This window comes from Sardina pilchardus, chromosome 19 (genome assembly GCF_963854185.1).
Source record: "Sardina pilchardus chromosome 19, fSarPil1.1, whole genome shotgun sequence".
Classification (NCBI taxonomy): domain Eukaryota; kingdom Metazoa; phylum Chordata; class Actinopteri; order Clupeiformes; family Clupeidae; genus Sardina; species Sardina pilchardus.
The window spans coordinates 3,016,490-3,038,803 of NC_085012.1; the positions used below are offsets into that span (position 1 = coordinate 3,016,490).

At 39.2% G+C, this 22,314-nt stretch overlaps 1 protein-coding gene across 2 annotated transcripts; it reads left to right on the forward strand.

The window, feature by feature from the left end:
- The first annotated feature begins 18,359 nt into the window (after window positions 1-18,359).
- On the forward strand, window positions 18,360-21,861 carry LOC134066107 (tripartite motif-containing protein 14-like). Of its 2 annotated transcripts, none has more exons than XM_062521313.1 (6): window positions 18,360-18,623; window positions 18,755-18,844; window positions 19,305-19,550; window positions 19,807-19,829; window positions 19,960-20,096; window positions 20,413-21,861. In XM_062521313.1, the coding sequence occupies exons 1-6, from the start codon at window positions 18,414-18,416 to the stop codon at window positions 21,183-21,185; spliced, it is 1,479 nt and encodes a 492-aa protein (XP_062377297.1). In that variant the 5' UTR covers window positions 18,360-18,413; the 3' UTR covers window positions 21,186-21,861. The 2 variants fall into 2 exon arrangements, with proteins under 2 accessions (XP_062377297.1, XP_062377298.1); XM_062521314.1 differs by having other exon boundaries at window positions 20,455-21,861.
- The last annotated feature ends 453 nt before the right edge of the window (window positions 21,862-22,314 follow it).

Here is a 22,314-nt window from a genome sequence, read left to right on the forward strand (position 1 = left end):
ACAGTAGAGAGATGGAGATGATAGTTACCATGGTGCTACAACAGAAGAGATGGAGAGATGGTGGTTACTAGGGGTGTAAAGATTAACCGATACGTATCGGTAATCATTCGGAACGTTCAAAATTCGAGTGCATCGGTAGGCAAACCCCTGGATCGGTTTAAATGTACTATGCATCGATTGATAAATCGATTTTAAAATGACGAATAGGAAAACTAACGTTACAAATGATGTTATTTTCAAAATCATGAGACCGACCCTGATTTGTTAACATACCAGAGCGTCTAGCCTTCTCCAATGAGGGTAGTAGCGTCACGCCACGTTAGTGAAACGCAGACAACGCTGACGTTAACGTGTGTTGCAGTATCCTGAACGAAGTCATATTCAGTGGTAAGCACAAGCCTTAAACCTAGATTATAGGCTACAACAAAAGACCCCTGGCCAGCCTCCTGCATTCCCCTTTCTGCGGCTGTCTCCCCAATGCTTCAGTGCCTTATAGTGCGTTCGTTTATTCTCTCCGAGCTGCCTCGGATCTCGGGTGTGATGTCACGTCTGCACTTTAACCGTTTTTTTATCTTTCGCGCGTTCGAACATAGACGTCATGTTTTGCGGAAGCACTGGCCAAGTTCCAGGCGTGTTTAGCTTCTGTTAGCAACGCTAGCTACATTTACCAACACCAGTTAAACAAGTCTTCATTCAATATTGCACTCACAACAAGTCAAGTCAAGTCAAGTCAAGTTTATTTATATAGCGCATTTCATACACAGAGGTCATTCAATGTGCTTCACATAAACAAAAACCAAACAGTAATAGCAGATAAAAGCGATAGATAAAGATAAAGGCCGATTTCCATTCCCATAGGCAGCGATGCAGACGCAGTAAGGCATTGTAGTGATTGAAATCGTCATTTAAACCACCAAAGCGGTCCAAACACAATGAAAATTGTTAATATGAATCTGGGCGCAGCCATCTTGGAATCTGTCTCGGAAAATTCCCTCGGTCTCCTCTGAGTTCGACGAGCAGACGTGGTCGCCTTCCGAGGTAAGGGGGCGTGTTCGTGCGTGTCACCAGGCAACGTCCTCGGATCTCGTCCTCGGATGGTTAATCGACGCACTATTAGGCCTACTGTATGTTCGGTGCACGTCTGAAAGTTGACTGAGGAGAGAGGGTATTGCTTCTGTCATTGTTGATGTGTTGAACGCGCTTCTCACAACGTGTGTTAGTAGCCTCCTTATTTTTGAAAGGTAATCCAGACAGACACTCTTTTCCCAAGAGCTAGGCTACAGCTACATCAAAATATTGTGATTTGTTCAGCAGCTATGTAGGCTATAGGGTGATATGAAATTGAATGTATCTCTAAATGGCTGAGTGATTTCGTTTAGAGAATCTTGAATCTCCCCTTGGGGATCAATAAAGTATCTATCTATCTATTTGGCCAAAATGTTTGTTGTCTTTCAATCCAGTCAATCAAGTCTTTTGGAAAAATATAACTAATGACATGCAATTGTAACTTTTCTTATGCCATTTAAAGTAGCTAGCAAAAAAAAAAATCTGCAGTTTGGAAAATAAAATGAGATTAAGAACTATGTTGCATTTTGGGGCCTATTACTGCATCGTATCGAATCGTATCGAATCGCACTGAATCGTGCTGTATTAAACCGCATTGTCTTTGAATCGTATCGTAGCTTTATGAATCGGTACGAATCGAATTGTCTTAAAATGGATAGATTCACACCCCTAGTGGTTACCATGGTGCTACAACAGAAGAGATGGTAGTTACCATGGTGCAGCAACAGTGAAGAGATGGAGAGATGGTTGTTACCCAAGCGACCCAACCCAACCCAAGAGCATGTTGTCATTACTACAGGATACCAGTATCGCAACACATGCTGAGATCATTGTTGACATGACCAGGTAGATCCCCAAGGGGAAATTCAAGGTCCCAGCAGCTTAAGACACCACACACAACATACAGTACACTACAATGTAAACAGGATGATAAAAAGCAAATCAACATGACTAAAAAGAACAGTGGTATAATAAATACTAAAGATAAAGATGCGCATGAATGAATGTGTCAAGGTGGTATAGTGCAAAGGACAGGTGTAAGACTTTCCATACCTGAGGACAGGTGTAACGCTCCATACCCGAGGACAGCTGTAAGAGCACTTCGCTGGCCCTGCAGCAGGTTCCATGACCGGGCGAGTTAAGGACCGCGGAGACCATCACCTGAAATAACTGGGCTGTTGTGGTGACTTCATTCCAGCTGGGACAAACAGAATTGATTAAATACATTTCACCACCAAAGACCTGGGCCTCTTAGGGTCGTTTCTGAACAATATACTACTGGATATCTCTGTGCATTGACTGGTTGGTTTAGACCCTTGTCCGTCAAATATGTCTGCCAATGGGAAAGCATCCGCCCTCTGCGATACGTTTGTGTCAAAATGATTCAATCAAAAGAAAAAATACTTCCATTTTGTTTTTCACCTCCAAAAATAAAACATTTTCAATCGAAGAAAAAAAGGGTTCAAATGCAATTCTTTGGGTCTCAAATAATTTTGCCATTCAAAAACTTTTTTCAATGACTGAAATAGTTTTTTTTAGTTCTATTGAAGTTGGGTTTTGATTGATTTGTTTTTTTCTTTGAAGCAACATCTTTTTCTATTGAATAATAAAGACACAAATGTCCTACCCATATTATGGCCCAAACACAAAAAACATTACTTCAATCAAAAAAGCTGCTTTAAACAAAAAAACTTTCACTTCTATCACAAAAAAACATTTTCAATCGAAGGCATTTTTTTGAGTCTCAATTTTTTTTTGCATTCAAATACTTTTTTTCTTTGACAGAAGTGAATGATTTTTTGATTGAAGATATATTTTTTGATTGAAGCACAATTTGTTATGATTGAATAACAAAGACATCTGTTTGCATTGTTTTTTATTAAAATTAACATACTGTAGATGGCTATTCATATCAGTATGCTATAGGATTGTGGATCTGTGATAACTAATTTGGGCATTTATGAAAAATGCACAAATAACAATGTCCACAGACAAGGTAGAGTATGTTGCATGATTTTATGAAAGTATGATGTATTGTGACATCGATGCAAGTCAAATTTGTAGTTTCTTATGTCTCATATCATTGAACTACTGATACGCTACCAGATCTGGTAAAGTTACATAGTGCGGTTATAGCAGATAGAGGGCCGCGAAGTGAATGCAGAAGTGCCGTTCACCCTGTTACGAGTTGATGAACCGCTGGAATGATTTTGGAAACATTATTTTAAGGTATACGAAAAACTCTTTAGTGTTGCTTTAAGTTAAATATACTGTATTTATACCTTCATCAGACGCATATCGTTCACCTCCACTCCCATGACCTGGGTTAGATATTCAATATAGATATCATGGGTTAGATATTCAATATAGATATCATGGCTTAGATATTCAATATAGATATCATGGGTTTTGTATAGGTTGTGAGAACCACTTAGCTTCAGAATTATAGACTTAATGTATTTTCAATTACTTTAATGCCAAAAGCCCCAGACCAAAAGCTCTCAAAGAGAAAAATCAGTTACTGTATGTCAGGAATATCCAAGTGTTTCATCAACTGACTCCTTACATCTATTGGTCATTTTAATTCAGAAACAATTGGGAAAGAGTAACACTTTAAGTAAGACTGAAGGATGATAGCATATCAGCTTTTCAATTCTGGATTGCCTATTTATGAAGTCATTATCAAATGCAATAATGGACTTGCATCTACACCTGCATCTACATTTGAATTAATGGCAGTTGGGCACATCAAGCAATAGCCTTGTCATGAGATCACCCCCCGTATGTTATATGTCAAGTATGCATCTTGCATTAATAATGAAACTTCCTTAAGTGAAAATGAAAACATTGCCTTGCCCACAAATGAATGAGTTTCATGCTCCTCTCGTTCCACTGAAGTTCCTTTAGGTGAGGGTAAGGAAGTGATCTGACATTGTGTGGGCTTGAATTCTTAAAAAAAGAAATAGCCTGAAAAAGTTCTCAGGAATGAAACACTGCTTAAATGAATATTTGCAAGGTGTAAATAGTGTACACACACAAACAGTAACGACTACATAGTAAACATTTGATTAAAATTAAAAAAAAACAAAGGCAGACAGAATTGGCAAATTGACAAACCACTGACCAGGACCAGTTTCAAGAGTAGGAAGCTTCTTGTGTCTACCCTGGAACAGCCAGATCATAAATCTTCAGAGGGGAATTATAACACCTACTTCCTTTTAGGAATGAGCCACCACAGTATGACTAAGCTAAAGGTTCACTTAGCAACCAAAAAGGTAAATGAAACACGAAAGTATACTAAGCTACGTCACTCCACCCAATATATCACACATGCCTGTCCTTAGGATTCCCTTGCCCTCACACACACACATATACACACACACACACACACACACACACACACACACTTACATGCTCCCTCTACTAGCACGACCCCAGGCAGTTGGGTTGGCCCCTTGAGCTGTGGATCTGCTCAAGGTTTCTTCCTGAACAAGGGAGTTTTTCCTTGCCCCTGTTGCTCCTGGGTGTCCCTTGGTGCTCCCCAACCCCTCTTTTGTATAGTATCTATTTTATTTATTTTATTTTTTAATGTATTTCTGTAAATTGAATGGACACTTGAGCACAATGAATTTCATTACTTATAAATTATTTTTATGAGTACATTAATAAACTTGAAGCCAAGCTGACACATGTAAACAAATCACCACACAAACAGCTAAAAGAAGAAGAACAGCTCAAGTAGCTCAAGTCAAGCAAAGCTCTCTCTGTGCAGTCAGTCCCCATTGGATATCTCGTCTTACACTGCCAACATTGGGCCCAAGGGAACCTGCCCAACTGGTCCCAGGACAGGGGCTTACCCTCACCTAAAGGAACTTCAGTGGAACGAGAGGAGCATGAAACTCATTCATTTGTGGGCACGGCAATGTTTTCATTTTCACTTCAGGAAGTTTCATTATTAATGCAAGATGCATACTTGACATATAACATACGGGGGGTGATCTCATGACAAGGCTATTGCCTGATGTGCCCAACTAACCCATGATATCTATATTGAATATCTAACCCATGATATCTATATTGAATATCTAACCCATGATATCTACATTGAATATCTAACCCATGATATCTACATTGAATATCTAACCCAGGTCATGGGAGTGGAGATGAACAATATGCGTCTGATGAAGGTATAAATACAGTATATTTAACTTAAAGCAACACTAAAGAGTTTTTCGTATACCTTAAAATAATGTTTCCAAAATCATTCCAGCGGTTCATCAACTCGTAACAGGGTGAACGGCACTTCTGCATTCACTTTGCGGCCCTCTATCTGCTATAACCGCACTATGTAACTTTACCAGATCTGTAGTTCAATGATATGAGACGTAAGAAACTACAAATTTGACTTGCATCAATGTCACAATACATCATACATTCATAAAATCATGCAACACACTCTACCTTGTCTGTGGACATTGTTATTTGTGCATTTTTCATAAATGCCCAAATTAGTTATCACAGATCCACAATCCTATAGCATACTGATATGAATAGCCATCTACTGTATGTTAATTTTAATAAAAACAATGCAAACAGATTAAAACTGTAGTCTGGGGTAAATTATTATTCTTTTACATATTTATGGAGGTAGATTTGTGTCTTTATTATTCAATCATAAAAAATTGTGCTTCAATCAAAAAATATATCTTCAATCAAAAAATAATTCACTTCTGTCAAAGAAAACACATTCAATCAAAGAAAAAAAGTATTTGAATGCAAAAAAAAAATTGAGACTCAAAAAAATGCCTTTGATTAACAATGTTTTTTGTGATAGAAGTGAAAAGTTTTTTTGTTTAAAGCAGCTTTTTTGATTGAAGTAATGTTTTTTGTGTTTGGGCCATAATATGGGTAGGACATTTGTGTCTTTATTATGGCTATGGCTATGGCTATGGTTATTTAGCAGACGCCTTTGTCCAAAGCGACATACAAATAAATAACAATACAATTAAATTAACAGTGAACAATTACAAACTAGGGAGAATAGTAATATTATCAGTAGAACAATAATTTTAAGCACTAACCTAATGAGAAATAAAACAGTGAAATGAGAATAGCAATCAAATAAGTCACTCAGTTAATTATATATGATAATAATAACTAAAGCATGGTATGGCTAAATTTAAGGACAATAGCAAAATAAATTTCAAATTCTATCAATAGACAAATTATAGCAAAACAATACTATTATACAAACCATAACACATCACAAACTCAAAAGACTAAGTGCATATTAAATAAATATGCCTTAAGACCCCTCTTAAAAGATCCAAAGCTGTTGCTGGAACGGAGAGCACTGGGCAACTCATTCCACCAACATGGAACCACTGAAGAATAGGATCTACAATTTGACCTAGCATGTTTAATTATTATTATTATAATATTAGTAATATTATTATTCAAAAGAAAAGAAAAAAACAAATCAATCAAAACCCAACTTCAATAGAACTAAAAAAACTATTTCAGTCATTGAAAAAAGTTTTTGAATGCCAAAACTATTTGAGAGCCAAAGAATTGCATTTGAACCCTTTTTTTCTTTGATTGAAAATGTTTTATTTTTGGAGGTGAAAAAAAAAAAATTGAAGTGTTTTTTCTGATGCTTTCCCATTGGCAGACATATTTGACCAGTCAATGCACAGAGATATCCAGTAGTATATTGTTCAGAAACGACCCTAAGAGGCCCAGGTCTTTGGTGGTGAAATGTATTTAATCAATTCTGTTTGTCCCAGCTGGAATGAAGTCACCACAACAGCCCAATTATTTCAGGTGATGGTCTCCGCGGTCCTTAACTCGCCCGGTCATGGAACCTGCTGCAGGGCCAGCGAAGTGCTCTTACAGCTGTCCTCGGGTATGGAGCGCTACACCTGTCCTCAGGTATGGAAAGTCTTACACCTGTCCTCCGGTATGCAGAGTATGTGAGAAGCGAAAGCTCCATTCACTGCATTCACAAGCATGGTGTGTATAGCCGCAGTGCACCTGTTGTGATATAATACAAACTCAAACCTAGAACTTTCCCCTTCGGCATAGCTGGAAAAGGCCCACAGCTATAGACACCCCACAATTCATTTTTGATATTTGAGCTAAATTGCGTTAAATTTCATAACACCCCTCCATTCCCTGCTGCTAGAGCATTGTGCTGCTTGACAAGGAGAACTTGGCCGAGTCATACGCTCACTTCTTACAGAGTTGGACCATTTTAAAGCCACAAGTTGTATTTTGCTGCTGTCCAAACCAAGTTTCTAGAGTATAATGAGTGCAGATCCAGGTCATGCTTTGACACATTCAAACGGCTATAGACCTCTGAAGTTTGCCTACAAATAGGATCCAAAGCTGCCATCTTTGCCCATATAAGGAGTTCCGGGTGTTAATTGAAGCTAACTGCCTATGGCAAGTTGCATTGTAAGTTAGCTCTGGGGTAGCAAAGATCAAAGTGTGCCGTCTTCACCTACCTAAGATCACAGTATCCATTTGAAGGCAGAGGACAAAACTTTGTGGCGCACAACGTCTGCATTTCCAATTTGTTCATCCCCGTGAGAGTTTAACAGGTGCGAAAATTCAAAATCCCCATGTTATTTTCCCATAGAAAAAATCTCAAGATACCGGATCTCCTTATTTGGGCAAAGATGGTGGCATTTTTGTAGGCGAACTTCAGAGGTCTATTAGCATAACACTGCACAGGACTCCTGGCCTGGATCCCAGAAATGTAAACTCACTTGGAGATTGGAATCATTTCTGTTATATAACTGCTCTGGAATTACAGGTGTTTTTTGGCTTGGTCTTCAGTAAGTCTTGGGGTAAAATGTAATCCTATATTTTCAGTGACATTTGAGTTGAACAGCCTCTGGGTTTACACACCAGTACAGACGTCACCGAATACTGACAACGAATCCTTGAACAGGCTCGGAATCCTAGGACACACCACAACACCGAGACCGAGATTTAAGAAAAAGTACAAACCTTTATGAAATACAATTTATACGCATTCCACCCCACAGGTGTCAAGGTTACAAGGGCTAATTTGCCAGCATTGGTCATCCAGCACAGTACCTTATGTAGCCCACTATATTACAATCCAGAAATCAGAAGCTGATATGACTTCATATTTCAGTGTTACTTAAAGTGTTGCTCTTTCCCAATTGTTTCTGAAGCATATTACCAACAGATGTACCAGGAGTTGATGAAACACTTGGATATTGCAGCTTAACTGAGCTTTTTCTTTGAGCGCTTTTGGGCTGGGGCTTCTGGCATTAAAACAATCAAAAAATACATTCAATTTGATCTAGTCTGATGAGTTGATAGCAATTTTAATGTTACGGTTGACGGTCTTTCAATGCTGTCCCTTGGGCAAAAACTAAATAAAGAACTGCCAGGGAAGAAATATATGTCTGATGAATAAAATGTACAAATCAGAAAATTATGTCAAATAAATTACGGAAATAGTAAAAGATAATCAAACATAATCATTCACATAAATTATGGAAATGAAAGAAAATAATTAAACAAAAATATCTCAAATACATTATGGAAATACTAGAAAGAAATTAAACAAAAATGTCTCAAATGAATCATGGAAATAGTAAAAGCTAATCAAACAAAACATCTCAAATGAATGATGGAAATAGTAGAAGATAATCAAATAAAACATCTCAAATGAATGATGGAAATAGTAGAAGATAATCAAATAAAACATCTCAAATGAATAGTGGAAATAGTAGAAGATAATCAAATAAAACATCTCAAATGAATAGTGGAAATAGTAGAAGATAATCAAATAAAACATCTCAAATGAATAGTGGAAATAGTAGAAGATAATCAAATAAAACATCTCAAATGAATAGTGGAAATAGTAGAAGATAATCAAATAAAACATCTGAAATGCGGTACATCTGGCCAGCGTCCCGTTACTAGGCAACCCTAATAAAAGTAACCTAAAGTGGGGTTAGGTGCCTTGCTCAAGGGCATGTAGGTACGGGAGAGTGCTCAACCCATAGACTGTATATATCATAGACTGTATATATACAGTCTATGGCTCAACCACTTTCAGTCACGCTACCACAGTGGAGCATTCTGATGAAGCCCTTTTATATGTAGGTTTTCCCATCTCAATAAGGAAGTAGCAGGTCATTTCCATAGTGAGAAATGCTTTGCCTGACATTGATTTACACTGCTGCTTAATTGGAGATGCACCTGCTCTTGGTGCTGTTGTCATCCTGGGTTCCAGAAATGATTAATGATATATTGCACTTGCGTAAGACTACTGAACTGTTCTTGTTAGCTTATGTAAACTAAGAAACAACTGGCCAAGTCAATGGTTTTCATAACATCTTGCCAAAGGATTACATTTGAATATTAGGCACAATTACAGAAATGTTAATGAAAGTGTGTTGCCTTTCTAATAAATACATACAATAAAATAAAATGAACCAGTGGTATTCCAGAAGATGACAGGAGTGCCTTTGGTCTTAATCCTAACTTTACAGTGGTGGGATATTCAGCTTCAGGATTCAGAATCCAATTTTCTATTTGCACACAATCACTCGCACAAAGATATCATGATATTTCATTCCAGATTCAAATGAACACTTTATTGCCTCTAGTTGTAACTGTGCTTAGTTGTCCTAACACCTTCATCGAGGAACCCTATGCACAGTGCACTCACAAAACATCCCCCTGCAGCACACACACATTGCCTTGAGTGTGACAGATCAGTTGTGCGGCATTTGGAGTGTCAGGCAGAATGTCTTTCTATTATAGTTTTTGTCCATTGCTTGAACACTATAGACCCATGCTTAAACTAAAGTAACACAACTTGAACACATGTACCTATACCTTAAACAAAAGTGCTGCTTTGCACTCTAGTTGCAATACTCCTTTATGGAACACACTTGGTCCTGCATACTACTCTCTACGTCATACATAAGACACCTCGTTCAAAAATGAAATCTCAGAGTACCATTTGTTAAACACATGTATCCAAAATACAAAACACATCGGGTAATTGCGACCTCTCAAATACACACTTGAAGGCACGCACTTGCAAAACTGAACACCAATCAGCCAGCTAAAAAAAGCCCTCAGTTTAGCCATTGTAAATGGTGATGTGGTATTTCCCAGTGTTGTGTGATGTTTACGTGTGTGTAGAGTTTTGGCACAATGACTGAAGTTTTGCTAAATGTATTCAAGCAAATGTGTTTTACATAAAGTACACTAGTGTGTTCCTCCTGATCTGAAAGTGTATGCATATGATGCAAGTGTGTTTCATTTTGTCACCAGAGTTACATTTTGACAAAGGATTGTTGGGTTTTGATAGCAGAGTTTAGGTACTGATAGTAGAGTTTCGATTTGACATACAGTAGATGTGAAAGGTATATTTCCTGGTGTTGTGTTATGTTTACTTGTGTGTAGAGTTTTGGCACAGTGAGCAAAGTTTTGCAAAATGTGTGGGGCAGCCGTGGCCAACTGGTTCGGGCTTGTAACCGAAGGGTTGCCGGTTCGATCCCCGAGCAGTCCACGGCTGAAGTGCCCTTGAGCAAGGCACCTAACCCCTCACTGCTCCCCGAGCGCCGCTGGTTGGGCAGGCAGCTCACTGCTCTGGGTAAGTGTGTGATTCACCTCACTGTGTGTTCACTGTGTGCTGTGTGTGTTCACTAATTCGGTTAAATTGGGTTAAATGCAGAGAACTGAATTTCCCTCACAGGATCAAAAAAGTATACATTCTATTCTATTCTATTCAAGCAACGGGCAAACACTGTAATCCAGTCGAGATGTCCTTGTAATAATATTATAGCACAATGCAATGCAGTCCAATAATATTTCCATGTACAGCATTTCTGTACATATAAACACAGTGTATGTATATACTATACAGTACATATATATTATATATATATATTTCCACCATAGTGCATTTCTGCAGTATACACTATGCAGTTGCAATGCATTTTTGTAAGTACAATGCTGTAGCCTACAATAATTATGTCCATCTCCAGAATAGTGCATGTGTAGTACTGCAGTATTATGCAGCGCAGTGCAGTTTTCATGCCCAACAAAATACATCTCCATTCTAATTTCCATTTCCAAAACTGTTGTTGAACAGAAACTTATTTAGCTGAACAAACCTTGACTGTGAGTGGCGTGACAAGATGTGAAAAGCGGGATGATTCAGGGTGTGCAAATTAAAGAAGAGGCGTACCAAGAGCACTGGGTGTGCAAATTAAAGAGGGGGCACACTGGGTATGGATTGCATTACAGTTTTTTACGATTGTTTACACACTAAAATATTTTTTTTCACACAAATAGCAAAATTTTACTCCAAGGAGCAAAACACCTCCACAGATTTGCAGAACATTACACACAATGTCTGCTTCACCCTTTTTGCAAAACATTACACACAGTGATTTGTAAAACTCTACACACATTTCCACACCTTAGACACAGATAAGGATTGTGAGGTTACTTCCTTGTCATTACAAAGCCCCGGATTGCCAATGACTACACTAATGAACGAATTGGATAATCACATCCACCAGGTGTGTAAGCACACATGTGCAAAATTGAAAACGCAGCACTCAGGTGTGCTATACAGTCTTGTTGCTTTTGCAGTTGTTGCTCTTCAGAGTCAAAGTGTATGTACTTTATGCAGTAGTTTTTGTTTGTCTACAGATTTTATTTGTTCAATTGATTTCATTGTTGGTTGATTACTGTAACTGATTATGGTTAGAAATACTGTAAGTATTGAAAGTAATACTTCAGTATTCAGTCTACAGCAGTCTTCAGTGTTGTACAGTGCAAGTGCAAGTTTATAGACCTATTTATGTACACTTTCCCTATGTCGAACTAATCATGAAGAATGTTGTGGGTTTGTCACTATTTTTTGGACATCTAAATGATCCCTTACATAACAATGTCTGGGCACAAATCTAGCACATGCTATTTCTTCATTTTTCTTTTTACAAATGCGTTTTGCATTTATCACTGCAGTGTGAAACTGGCTGCAATAGTGTCTGATCATTGAGGACTGTGTTTGTTAAATGACAACTAATAGCATTTTTACAAATATGTGTATATGTTTTGACTGAAGTGTGTATGTTTTGACTGAAGTGTGTTTGTTTTGACTGAAGTGTTTCATTTTGCAAAGAATCTAGGAATTATGCAAACTGAGTGTGGCGTTTGGATACCTGTGCTTAAATTTTGTTAAAAAGAACTCGGTTTGAAAAATTGTGTGTAAGCAATTGAAAAAAACTGTAACACTAAGGAAAGCCAGTTTAACCACCCTAACCCTAACCCTACCCTCTATGAACTCCATAACCCTCTACCCTCTAGATGTGACATAACTAGAAGGGTGTTTTGTGAAACTATTTCATTTGGAGAAAGCCAATAACATTTAAAGTTATAATCTTAAGTGAAGCTGTTTTGTGCAACAGGCCCCATGCAGCCACCACTACTGTGATTTGGGTGTAGAAGCGTGTAGTGTTTAGGTAACAAGCTCCAGCTTTAAGAATGTGCAAACAACAGACTTGTGATGGGCAGGTCAACAGAAATACTCACATTCACAACACTGTTCTTGTGTTTTATGTTTGCATCTAAGACAATCTTTTCTGATCCACGACACAAGCCTCGGTGTGGCCGCTGTAAAACACTGGAGGTCCAACACCTTAGTCAGACTTCTTCCTTAGAACTTTCAGGTCATTAAATGTCTCACGCATACTGTAGGTGACTGCCCTACCCTCGGCCGTCGGAGCTTCAGTGGAAAGAGATTAGCATCAAACTCGTTCATTTGTGGCCGCGGAAAAATGCATACTTGAAATGCATACTTGACAAATAACATAAGGGTGGGCGGTCTCATGACAATACTATTGCTCTACTGCTGCTATGAGTTCAAATGCAGATGCAAGGGAATACTGCCACTCTGATTTCAACTAGATGTACCGTATAGCGGTACACAAAATGACTTCTGCTCTGTCCTCTCCGCACCTGTGAATTTGTCTCCATCTCTTACTCCATCCCCAACTCTTGCAACTTTTGTGTATGCTTTTATGTGCGTGCCTGTGTTTATGTACTGTGTGTGTGTGTGTGTGTGTGTGTGTGTACTGTATGTGTGTGTGTGTGTGTGTGTGTGTGTGTGTGTGTGTGTGTACTGTATGTGTGTGCGTGTACTGTATGTGTGTGTGTGTGTGTGTGTGTGTGCGAGCCACCCTTCACTCAACACCATCATCTACAAGGAGCCTGTGAGAAAAGAAAACTTTGCTAGCAGCAGTCATAATAGTGTGAAACTGACTTAGGTCTCAAGTCACAGTATCTGACATTCAACACATTTTCATTAAGATGATGAGCGACCGTTCACACAGCTTCCATATTGACAAATGATGTAGTCCACTATATTCCATTTGAAATAAGTGACTTCAAAAACATGCAATCCAGAAATCAGAAACTGATATGACATCTTATTTCAGTGTTTCGTTAAATTTTACTCTTTCAAATTACCAATATATTTACACGAAGTCAGTTGATGGAACACTTCGATAATCCTGATATAGCACCTTAACTGATTTTTCTCTTTGAGAGCTTAAGGCTGGGGCTTCTGGAATTAAAGTCATCAAAAATGCATTGAATCTATGATTCTGAAGGTAAGTGGTTCTCATAATTTATGCACAAAGCCTACAATATCTATATTGAATATCTAACTCTGATAACAGTGGCAGGTGAACAATATGGATATTGAATATCTAACTCTGATAATAGTGGCAGGTGAACAATATGGATATTGAATATCTAACCCAGATAACAGTGGCAGGTGAACAATATGGATATTGAATATCTAACTCTGATAATAGTGGCAGGTGAACAATATGGATATTGAATATCTAACTCTGATAATAGTGGCAGGTGAACAATATGGATATTGAATATCTAACCCAGATAACAGTGGCAGGTGAACAATATCTATATTGAATATCTAACTCTGATAACAGTGGCAGGTGAACAATATGGATATTGAATATCTAACTCTGATAATAGTGGCAGGTGAACAATATGGATATTGAATATCTAACCCATATAACAGTGGCAGGTGAACAATATGGATATTGAATATCTAACTCTGATAACAGTGGCAGGTGAACAATATGGATATTGAATATCTAACTCTGATAACAGTGGCAGGTGAACAATATGGATATTGAATATCTAACTCTGATAATAGTGGCAGGTGAACAATATGGATATTGAATATCTAACCCAGATAACAGTGGCAGGTGAACAATATGGATATTGAATATCTAACCCAGATAACAGTGGCAGGTGAACAATATGGATATTGAATATCTAACCCAGATAACAGTGGCAGGTGAACAATATGGATATTGAATATCTAACCCAGATAACAGTGGCAGGTGAACAATATGGATATTGAATATCTAACCCAGATAACAGTGGCAGGTGAACAATATGGATATTGAATATCTAACCCAGATAACAGTGGCAGGTGAACAATATGGATATTGAATATCTAACCCTGATAACAGTGGCAGGTGAACAATATGGATATTGAATATCTAACTCTGATAACAGTGGCAGGTGAACAATATGGATATTGAATATCTAACCCTGATAACAGTGGCAGGTGAACAATATGGATATTGAATATCTAACCCTGATAACAGTGGCAGGTGAACAATATGGATATTGAATATCTAACTCTGATAACAGTGGCAGGTGAACAATATGGATATTGAATATCTAACCCAGATAACAGTGGCAGGTGAACAATATGGATATTGAATATCTAACCCAGATAACAGTGGCAGGTGAACAATATGGATATTGAATATCTAACCCAGATAACAGTGGCAGGTGAACAATATGGATATTGAATATCTAACCCAGATAACAGTGGCAGGTGAACAATATGGATATTGAATATCTAACCCAGATAACAGTGGCAGGTGAACAATATGAATATTGAATATCTAACCCAGATAACAGTGGCAGGTGAACAATATGGATATTGAATATCTAACCCAGATAACAGTGGCAGGTGACTGCTTGTGCATTGCACCTTGAGATTTGAATCATTCATGTTATATAACGACTGGGATTACAGGAAGTTTTTGGTTAGGGTTTAAATCTAGTTGGTATAAAGAGAATTACCAAGCACTTTCTCATGAAATCATCTGACTTAATTTGTCTGCCAGTGCCTTGAGTAAATTGGTCTTGATAAGAGAAGACTCCTTTACAGTTTTTTTCAATCGTTTACACACAATTTTGAAAACAGGGCTCTTTTTTTCTAAACACCTCACACAATTAACCAAACACCACACCCAATTAACAGAACACAACAGGTTACTAGCATAGAATATTTCAGTCAAAACATAAACAAATTGATAAAAACCTTATACTGTTCTCATATCACTAACACATTCTTTCAATGATTCTACACTGTCTCCATCTTATACACACCAACACAATAAATTCAAAACACATCTGTAAAAAAGGTGATTTTAGTAAATAGCATGTGCTAGATTTTCGTCCAGACATTGCACTTGCACTGCACAACACTGATGCTGTAGACTGAATATTTCAAGTATTTCTTTCTATACTTACAGGACTCCTTACCATAATCAGTTACAGTAATCAACCAACAATGAAATCAATGAAAAACATCAAATCTGTAGACAAATAAAAACTATTGCATAAAGTTTTTCAATTTTACACGTTGAAGCATGTGTGCACACCTGGTGGATGTGATTATCCAATTCGTTCATTAGTGTAGTCATTGGCAATCCAGGGCTTTGTAAGACAAGGAAGTAACCTTACAATCTTTATCTGTGTCTAAGGTGTGAAAATGTGTTTTTCGTTTTGACATTCACTGTGTGTAATGTTTAGCAAAAATTGTGAAGCTGAATGTGTGCTTACTGTTGTACTACTCTGCACAGGTGTTTTGCTTTTTGAGTGTTAAGTTTTGTTAACTGTCTGAAAATGTTGATTTTAGTGTGTAAACATTTGAAAAAAACTGTAAATAAGTGTTGATAGAGCACTAGGTAAGTCTCATGCTAAAAAATCTTACTGTAATATAAGATTACAGTTTTTGCCCGTTGCTTGAACACATTTTGCAAAACTTTGCTCACTGTGCCAAAACTCTACACACAAGTAAACATAGCACAACACTAGGAAATATACCTTTCACATCTATGTCAAATTGAAACTCTGCTATCAAAATCTAACAATCCTTTCAAAATATAACTCTGGTGACAAAATGAAACACACTTGCATCATACATATTTCAAGTGTGTATTTGAGTGGTGCAATTGCCCAATGTGTTTTGTATTTTGGATACATGTGTTTTCAGAATGGCACCCTGAGATTTCATTTTTGAACGAAGTATGACATAGAAAGTAGTATGTAGGACTAAGTGTGTTGCATAAAGGAGTAAGTGTGTTGCAGAACTGCAGCTAGAGTGTGTGGTAAATTTTCATGCAGGCCTCATGTGCTGCCAGGCACAGGATTGGCCAGAAGTAAACAAAGGAGGTGTTGTGGGGACACTTAAAACCCCTCTCCCAAAGGGAGCCTCCTCAGAACGTGCGCACCTTCTCCCCAAGGCCTGGGTCGTGGACATCCCGCTGCAGAGGGCATCCATCATTCGTGACTCCTGCTTGGCAACACTTAGGCTCTGCTTGTTCAGAGTTGTGTCTTGGAGGACTCTGCGAATAAATGCCACAAGAGGCTACTTCTCATCTCAGATCATTCTCCGCTGTTTTTTTGTTCAGAGTGCTAAATTAGATTAAAAGTTAAGTTAAAGTCAGTGTTTTTTTCCACGACAAGTGCAAAGCAGCACTTTAGTTTAAGGTATGGGTACATGTGTTTGAGGTATGGTACAAAAGCTTCAAGTTGTGTTACATTAGTCTAAGCATGGGTCTATAGTGTTCAAGCAACGGGCAAAAACTGTAATAACAATTGGTTAGATTTCTATTGATATATTCTTTTGCAATGTAATCCTAAATGTTAAATGGCATTTGATTTGACCTCTGGGTTTACAGCATAGATCTCTCACACACACACACACACACACACACACACACACACACACACACACACACAACATATGGGTGGCGGTCCATGTGCCTGGCTACGGAAAACACAAACAGAACAGAACAGAACAGAACAGAATAGAACAGACCAGAACAGACCAGAACAGACAGAACAAAGACTGGCCATCAGTTCATCCCACTCTTCACATCAATATGGGCAGTGTTTTGGGTTCAGTCTGTATTGCCTCTATAAAACATTCATAGAGACCACACCAGTGTCCGTCCCCACTCTGAATACAGTCCCCAATGGTCAGCACACACACAGGTACAGTAACCAACCTAACCAACCCACAGCACCCACACACACAGAACGGGTCTCAGCTGTTCAACACACAGAACGGGTCTCAGCTGTTCAACGCTGCTCCAGTGGAACTCAACATTCCTGTCAGTTACAACAACCTGCTCATCAGTTCATACATGTAACAAAATGCTTTAAAAAAAAAAAAAAAAAAAAAAGTCCATGTTACAGTTGATGGTTTGCTCATGTGGACTAATGATTAGTGTGTGTGTGTGTGTGTGTGTGTGTGTGTGTGTGTGTGTGTGTGTGTGTGTGTGTGTGTGTGTGTGTGTGTGTGTGCGCGCTACTAGAGCATCGGACTGGTGCTCCTCTGGTACAGTTTGGGGATCTGAAAAGATGAAAAATGTTTTAGATTCTCATGGGCAAGAAAGGCATTCAGGCTCGACTCATGAGAGTTATATGTTTAGAAAGCTTTACATCTCACCTGCCTACGCGTGTTCATGAGAGTTATATGTTTAGAAAGCTTTACATCTCACCTGCCTACGCGTGTTCATGAGAGTTATATGTTTAGAAAGCTTTACATCTCACCTGCCTACACGTGTTCATGAGAGTTATATGTTTAGAAAGCTTTACATCTCACATGGCTATTCTTGTAAAACATGTCTACATGTTTCGGCTGCACTGCCTTTAGAGCATGATAAAAGTCCATTTAGTGTTGTGGAATTCTGACATTATATTTCCGTTGTGTTTCTGTAGGTATTCCATGGAACTGGTGTAGTGCTGGGTGTGTATTCATGCCTTTCAATTGTTGCCAGTACGTTGACAAATATGTAGTGGGAGTGTTTTTCCCCTGTGGGTGTGTCTTGAGTATTAATGTGACTTCACCATTCCAACAGCTCACATGAGCACAGCTCCCTGACTGCTCGCCTCTCTCTCCTCCAGCCCAACAACTCTCTGCCTTCACAGATATGAGTTCTGTCTCTAGCGACTCTGGGCGATCCTCGTCTCTGTCCTTGTTTTCGGTGGCCTCATTTGCCCCCACAGGCTGCAGTCATGGGAAAGATGCGGTGGTGTTCTGTGCCACCTGCTCCATGCCACTATGTGAGGACTGCTTGGCTCATGTGGGACATCGCAGCCACAAGTTCAAGACCATGGAACAAGCATGCAGAGACAAACTAGTGAGTACCCACTTATTTCATTTCAATCTGTTTACTGTTATGTGTCGCCAAACTCAAGTCAACACTAATATGAAGGAAATGACGAATAGTTTGTTGCACAGGCCATACTCATTAACACTGTGGTTTTGCAGGATACGATTGCTGGGCAACTTGAAAAATGTTCTGGCAGGAGCCAGAGTAACTCTGAGCAAAAGATGGAGAAGATAGAAAAAGACCTTGAAGTGAGTGAATCCTCTTATTTGAGTTGGGTTTCTTTAATGAAGACATTCTGTTCTGAAAACCTAAAAAGCAGACTCTGCAGACAGAGACCAAGGAGTGTTGAAAAGCCTCACCATATTGTGTCTCTTAGCTTCATCTCACCATATTGTGTCTCTTAGCTCCATCTCACCATATTGTGTCTCTTAGCTTCATCTGACCATATTGTGTCTCTTGCCTTCATCTCACCATATTGTGTCTCTTAGCTTCATCTCACCATATTGTGTCTCTTACTATCTTTATCTCACCATATTGTGTCTCTTAGCTTCATCTCACCATATTGTGTCTCTTACTATCTTCATCTCACCATATTGTGTCTCTTACTATCTTCATCTCACCATATTGTGTCTCTTAGCTTCATCTCCCCATATTGTGTCTCTTATCTTCATCTCACCATATTGTGTCTCTTATCTTCATCTTTCTCAGAGGGACTTCCAGACGGTGCGAGACAGTTTCACTAAAAAATACAGAGAACTGGACGAGCTGCTGAATGGCAACAAAGAACAGGCCATCACACTGTTGGAGGCCCAGAGGCAAGGCCAGCAGAAGCACCTGTATGTTCTGGCCGAGGAGGGTGACCGCTACAAGACACGGGCCAACCACCTGCAGACGCTCATAGCAGATTTGGGGAAAAGGGTGTCGTCACAAGACAACTCTTCTACATGCATTCTGGTAAGACTCAACAGCCCCAGCAAATATTTACACCCAAAAATATTCCTACTGATGACCAACAAGTCTATCAATAGATGTTAAGATGTCTTTACAGTAATATCATATAGTAAGCTACAAAAGAGCTGGAGATTTGTGTTAGTTATACGTCAATATTATATACAATATTATTTGTGAAACAATGACTAACTTATGAGATTGTTAAATAGGCTATGTTTTACTTACTGTTAATATTTCATCCTTTTTAATCTTGCATCAGGAAATCCAGGCACATCAAATCAGGTTAGTATTTTCTTTTTTCCAGTATACATGAAAATATTACCAACAGTAAAATATTACCAAATATTAAGTCAAGTGGACATCTTTTAAGATGAAACTATTTTAACTTTCTTCATTTTTGTCGATATTTCAGTATTGACCTTATTGATGAATTCTACAAGAAAGTCACCCAAAACAGCAAGTTTGACAAATCAAGGTTGGAGGCCCTGGAGAAATCCATCCAGCGTATCGTTGATCAAACCGGTGAAATCTTCCCTCGACCATGGCAATGTAAGAAGCAACATTAAACTCTGCACACGTGTCATGTATTGTATGATGTCTGTAGTATTGGAGTGTAATGTGTGTATTGTAATACTGATGATGTAATGTTTCTAGTATTGTAGTGTACTTGTATTGTACTACTGATGTAGTTGTGGTAGTAGTACTGGACTGCAGTACTAGACTGACTCTCTGTCTGTTAGTTTATGAGGACCTCACCTTTAAGCGTAATGTGGTTGTGGTACTAGTCTGTAATGAGGACCTCACCTTTAAGCGTACTGTGGTTGTGGTACTAGACTGTAATACTCTCTCTGTCTCTGTCTGTTAGATTATGAAGACATCACCTTTAATCATGATCCTGACAAAGCAGACGGTAGCCTGATGATATCTGATTCCCAAATCAGCGTCAGTCCCCACCGCTCGTCCCCCAAAGTCCCCTACCAGACTAAAGAAACCCCGTTCTACATCCTGGCCAAGCAGTGCTGGAAGACGGGGCGCCACTACTGGGAGGTGGACGTGGGGCACTGCCGCACCTGGGCAGCTGGTGTTGTGGAGCTGGCCAATGGCAGCCGGCCGCCATCACAAGCCACACTAATGCGCCTGGGACGCAACAAGAGGTCGTGGATGCTGGAGTCTGAGGACGGGGAGCTGACCGCTCTGCACAACGACAACCTGAGCATGGTCAAGCAGTCTGAACAGGATATGACACGCCTCGGGGTCTACCTGGACATGACCAAGAACAGCGGCCGACTGACCTTCTACGATGTGGGCAGTGGCGCGGTCCTGCACTCCTTCTGTCTGCGCTTCAAGAAGAGCTTGTTCCCCGCCTTCAGTCTGACCAGAGTGGACGGCCAGGTCCAGAGTCTGCTGCTCTGCAATCTGGGCCTCAGGACGGAGAGTGTGAGCGAGTCAGAGAACTCAGCCAACAGGGCGAGCCTGAGCTCAACACGGCCTGAGAACGAGTATGACTCAGGGTTGGATACAGGGGGCAGCTCTAGGTCAAGCTCTGACATGTCCGATTCAGAATCCTCCGACATATCGGACTCCTCTTCAGATTCTCACAGTCCGAGGAGCGAGGAGTCTTCTGCGGAGTCTTCCTGACCACCTCTCTCCTGACCTCCTCTTAGTAATGGAGTTGTGGAGTCTCTCCTGACCTCCTCTTAGTAATGTGGATGTGGAGTCTCTCCTGACCTCCTCTTAGTAATGTGGATGTGGAGTCTCCTCTGACCTCCTCTTAGTAATGTAGATGTGGAGTCTCTCCTGACCTCCTCTTAGTAATGTGGATGTGGAGTCTCCTCTGACCTCCTCTTAGTAATGTGGATGTGGATCCGTAGACTGAATTGGGTAGGTTGCGTAGGACGCCATGCTCCCAGATTTCATGCAGGCTGGAGTGAAAAGCACATCATGAATATTGTAGAACACAATATAATCAATTTCTGATGAATATTGCTGATCAATTTCTGACTTTTCACTTTGCAAAGCACTTATTTCTTGCACAAGTTAAGCTTGTTTTGACTAAAAGCAAATTCTCTATGTTCAACAATGGTGAATGGCCATTTATATTCATCTGCATTTCTTATTTCATGTGGGTCTATGTTTTAACTATGTAAAATATAGGCTATTCAAATGTTTCTTGCACTATTGTAGAATGCACTTCGGTGTCCTTGGACCCTACAGCCTTAACTGGACATCTACTGACAGGAGCAAGATTTTGTAAAACATGTTGTTAAACATATTGTTAATTAAATATATTGTTATTTATTTATTTAACATGTAATTGAAATAAAATATCTATCTATCTATTAATGCAAGGAACGTCTGTCTGTGTGTCACTCTGTCTGTCTGTTCCACGCATAACTCTCGAACCACTCATCCGACTGCTCTCAAATTTGATGGGTGTCTAATGGCGCGTGTGTGCAGTGCCAAATGTCATGTTATACTAACAAAAAATGCCACATCTACGGGCTCTGCACTAGTATTTTTTTTTTATTTTTTTTAAACATGGACGTTTATATCATGCGCCACCATCTGCCGCCCCCTCACACAGCCCATTCATCTATGTGACATTATCTGACTCAGAATCAGCTTTATTGGCCAGCTTTGCGTAAACAAACAAGGAATTTGACTCCAGTTAATCTTTGCTCTCAAGTACAACACTCAACAATAACATGAATAAAAATACAGTATGTACATTTATAAATAAATAGATGCTATGGGTGGGATAGGGTAA

Excerpts from the sequence above, each read along its gene's own strand:
- LOC134066107 (XM_062521313.1), top strand. The coding sequence starts at position 18,414 with ATGAGTTCTGTCTCTAGCGACTCTGGGCGATCCTCGTCTCTGTCCTTG. Across the intron at positions 18,845-19,304 it reads AGATAGAAAAAGACCTTGAA|AGGGACTTCCAGACGGTGCG; the intron begins GTGAGTGAATCC and ends CATCTTTCTCAG. Across the intron at positions 20,097-20,412 it reads CTTCCCTCGACCATGGCAAT|ATTATGAAGACATCACCTTT; the intron begins GTAAGAAGCAAC and ends TCTGTCTGTTAG.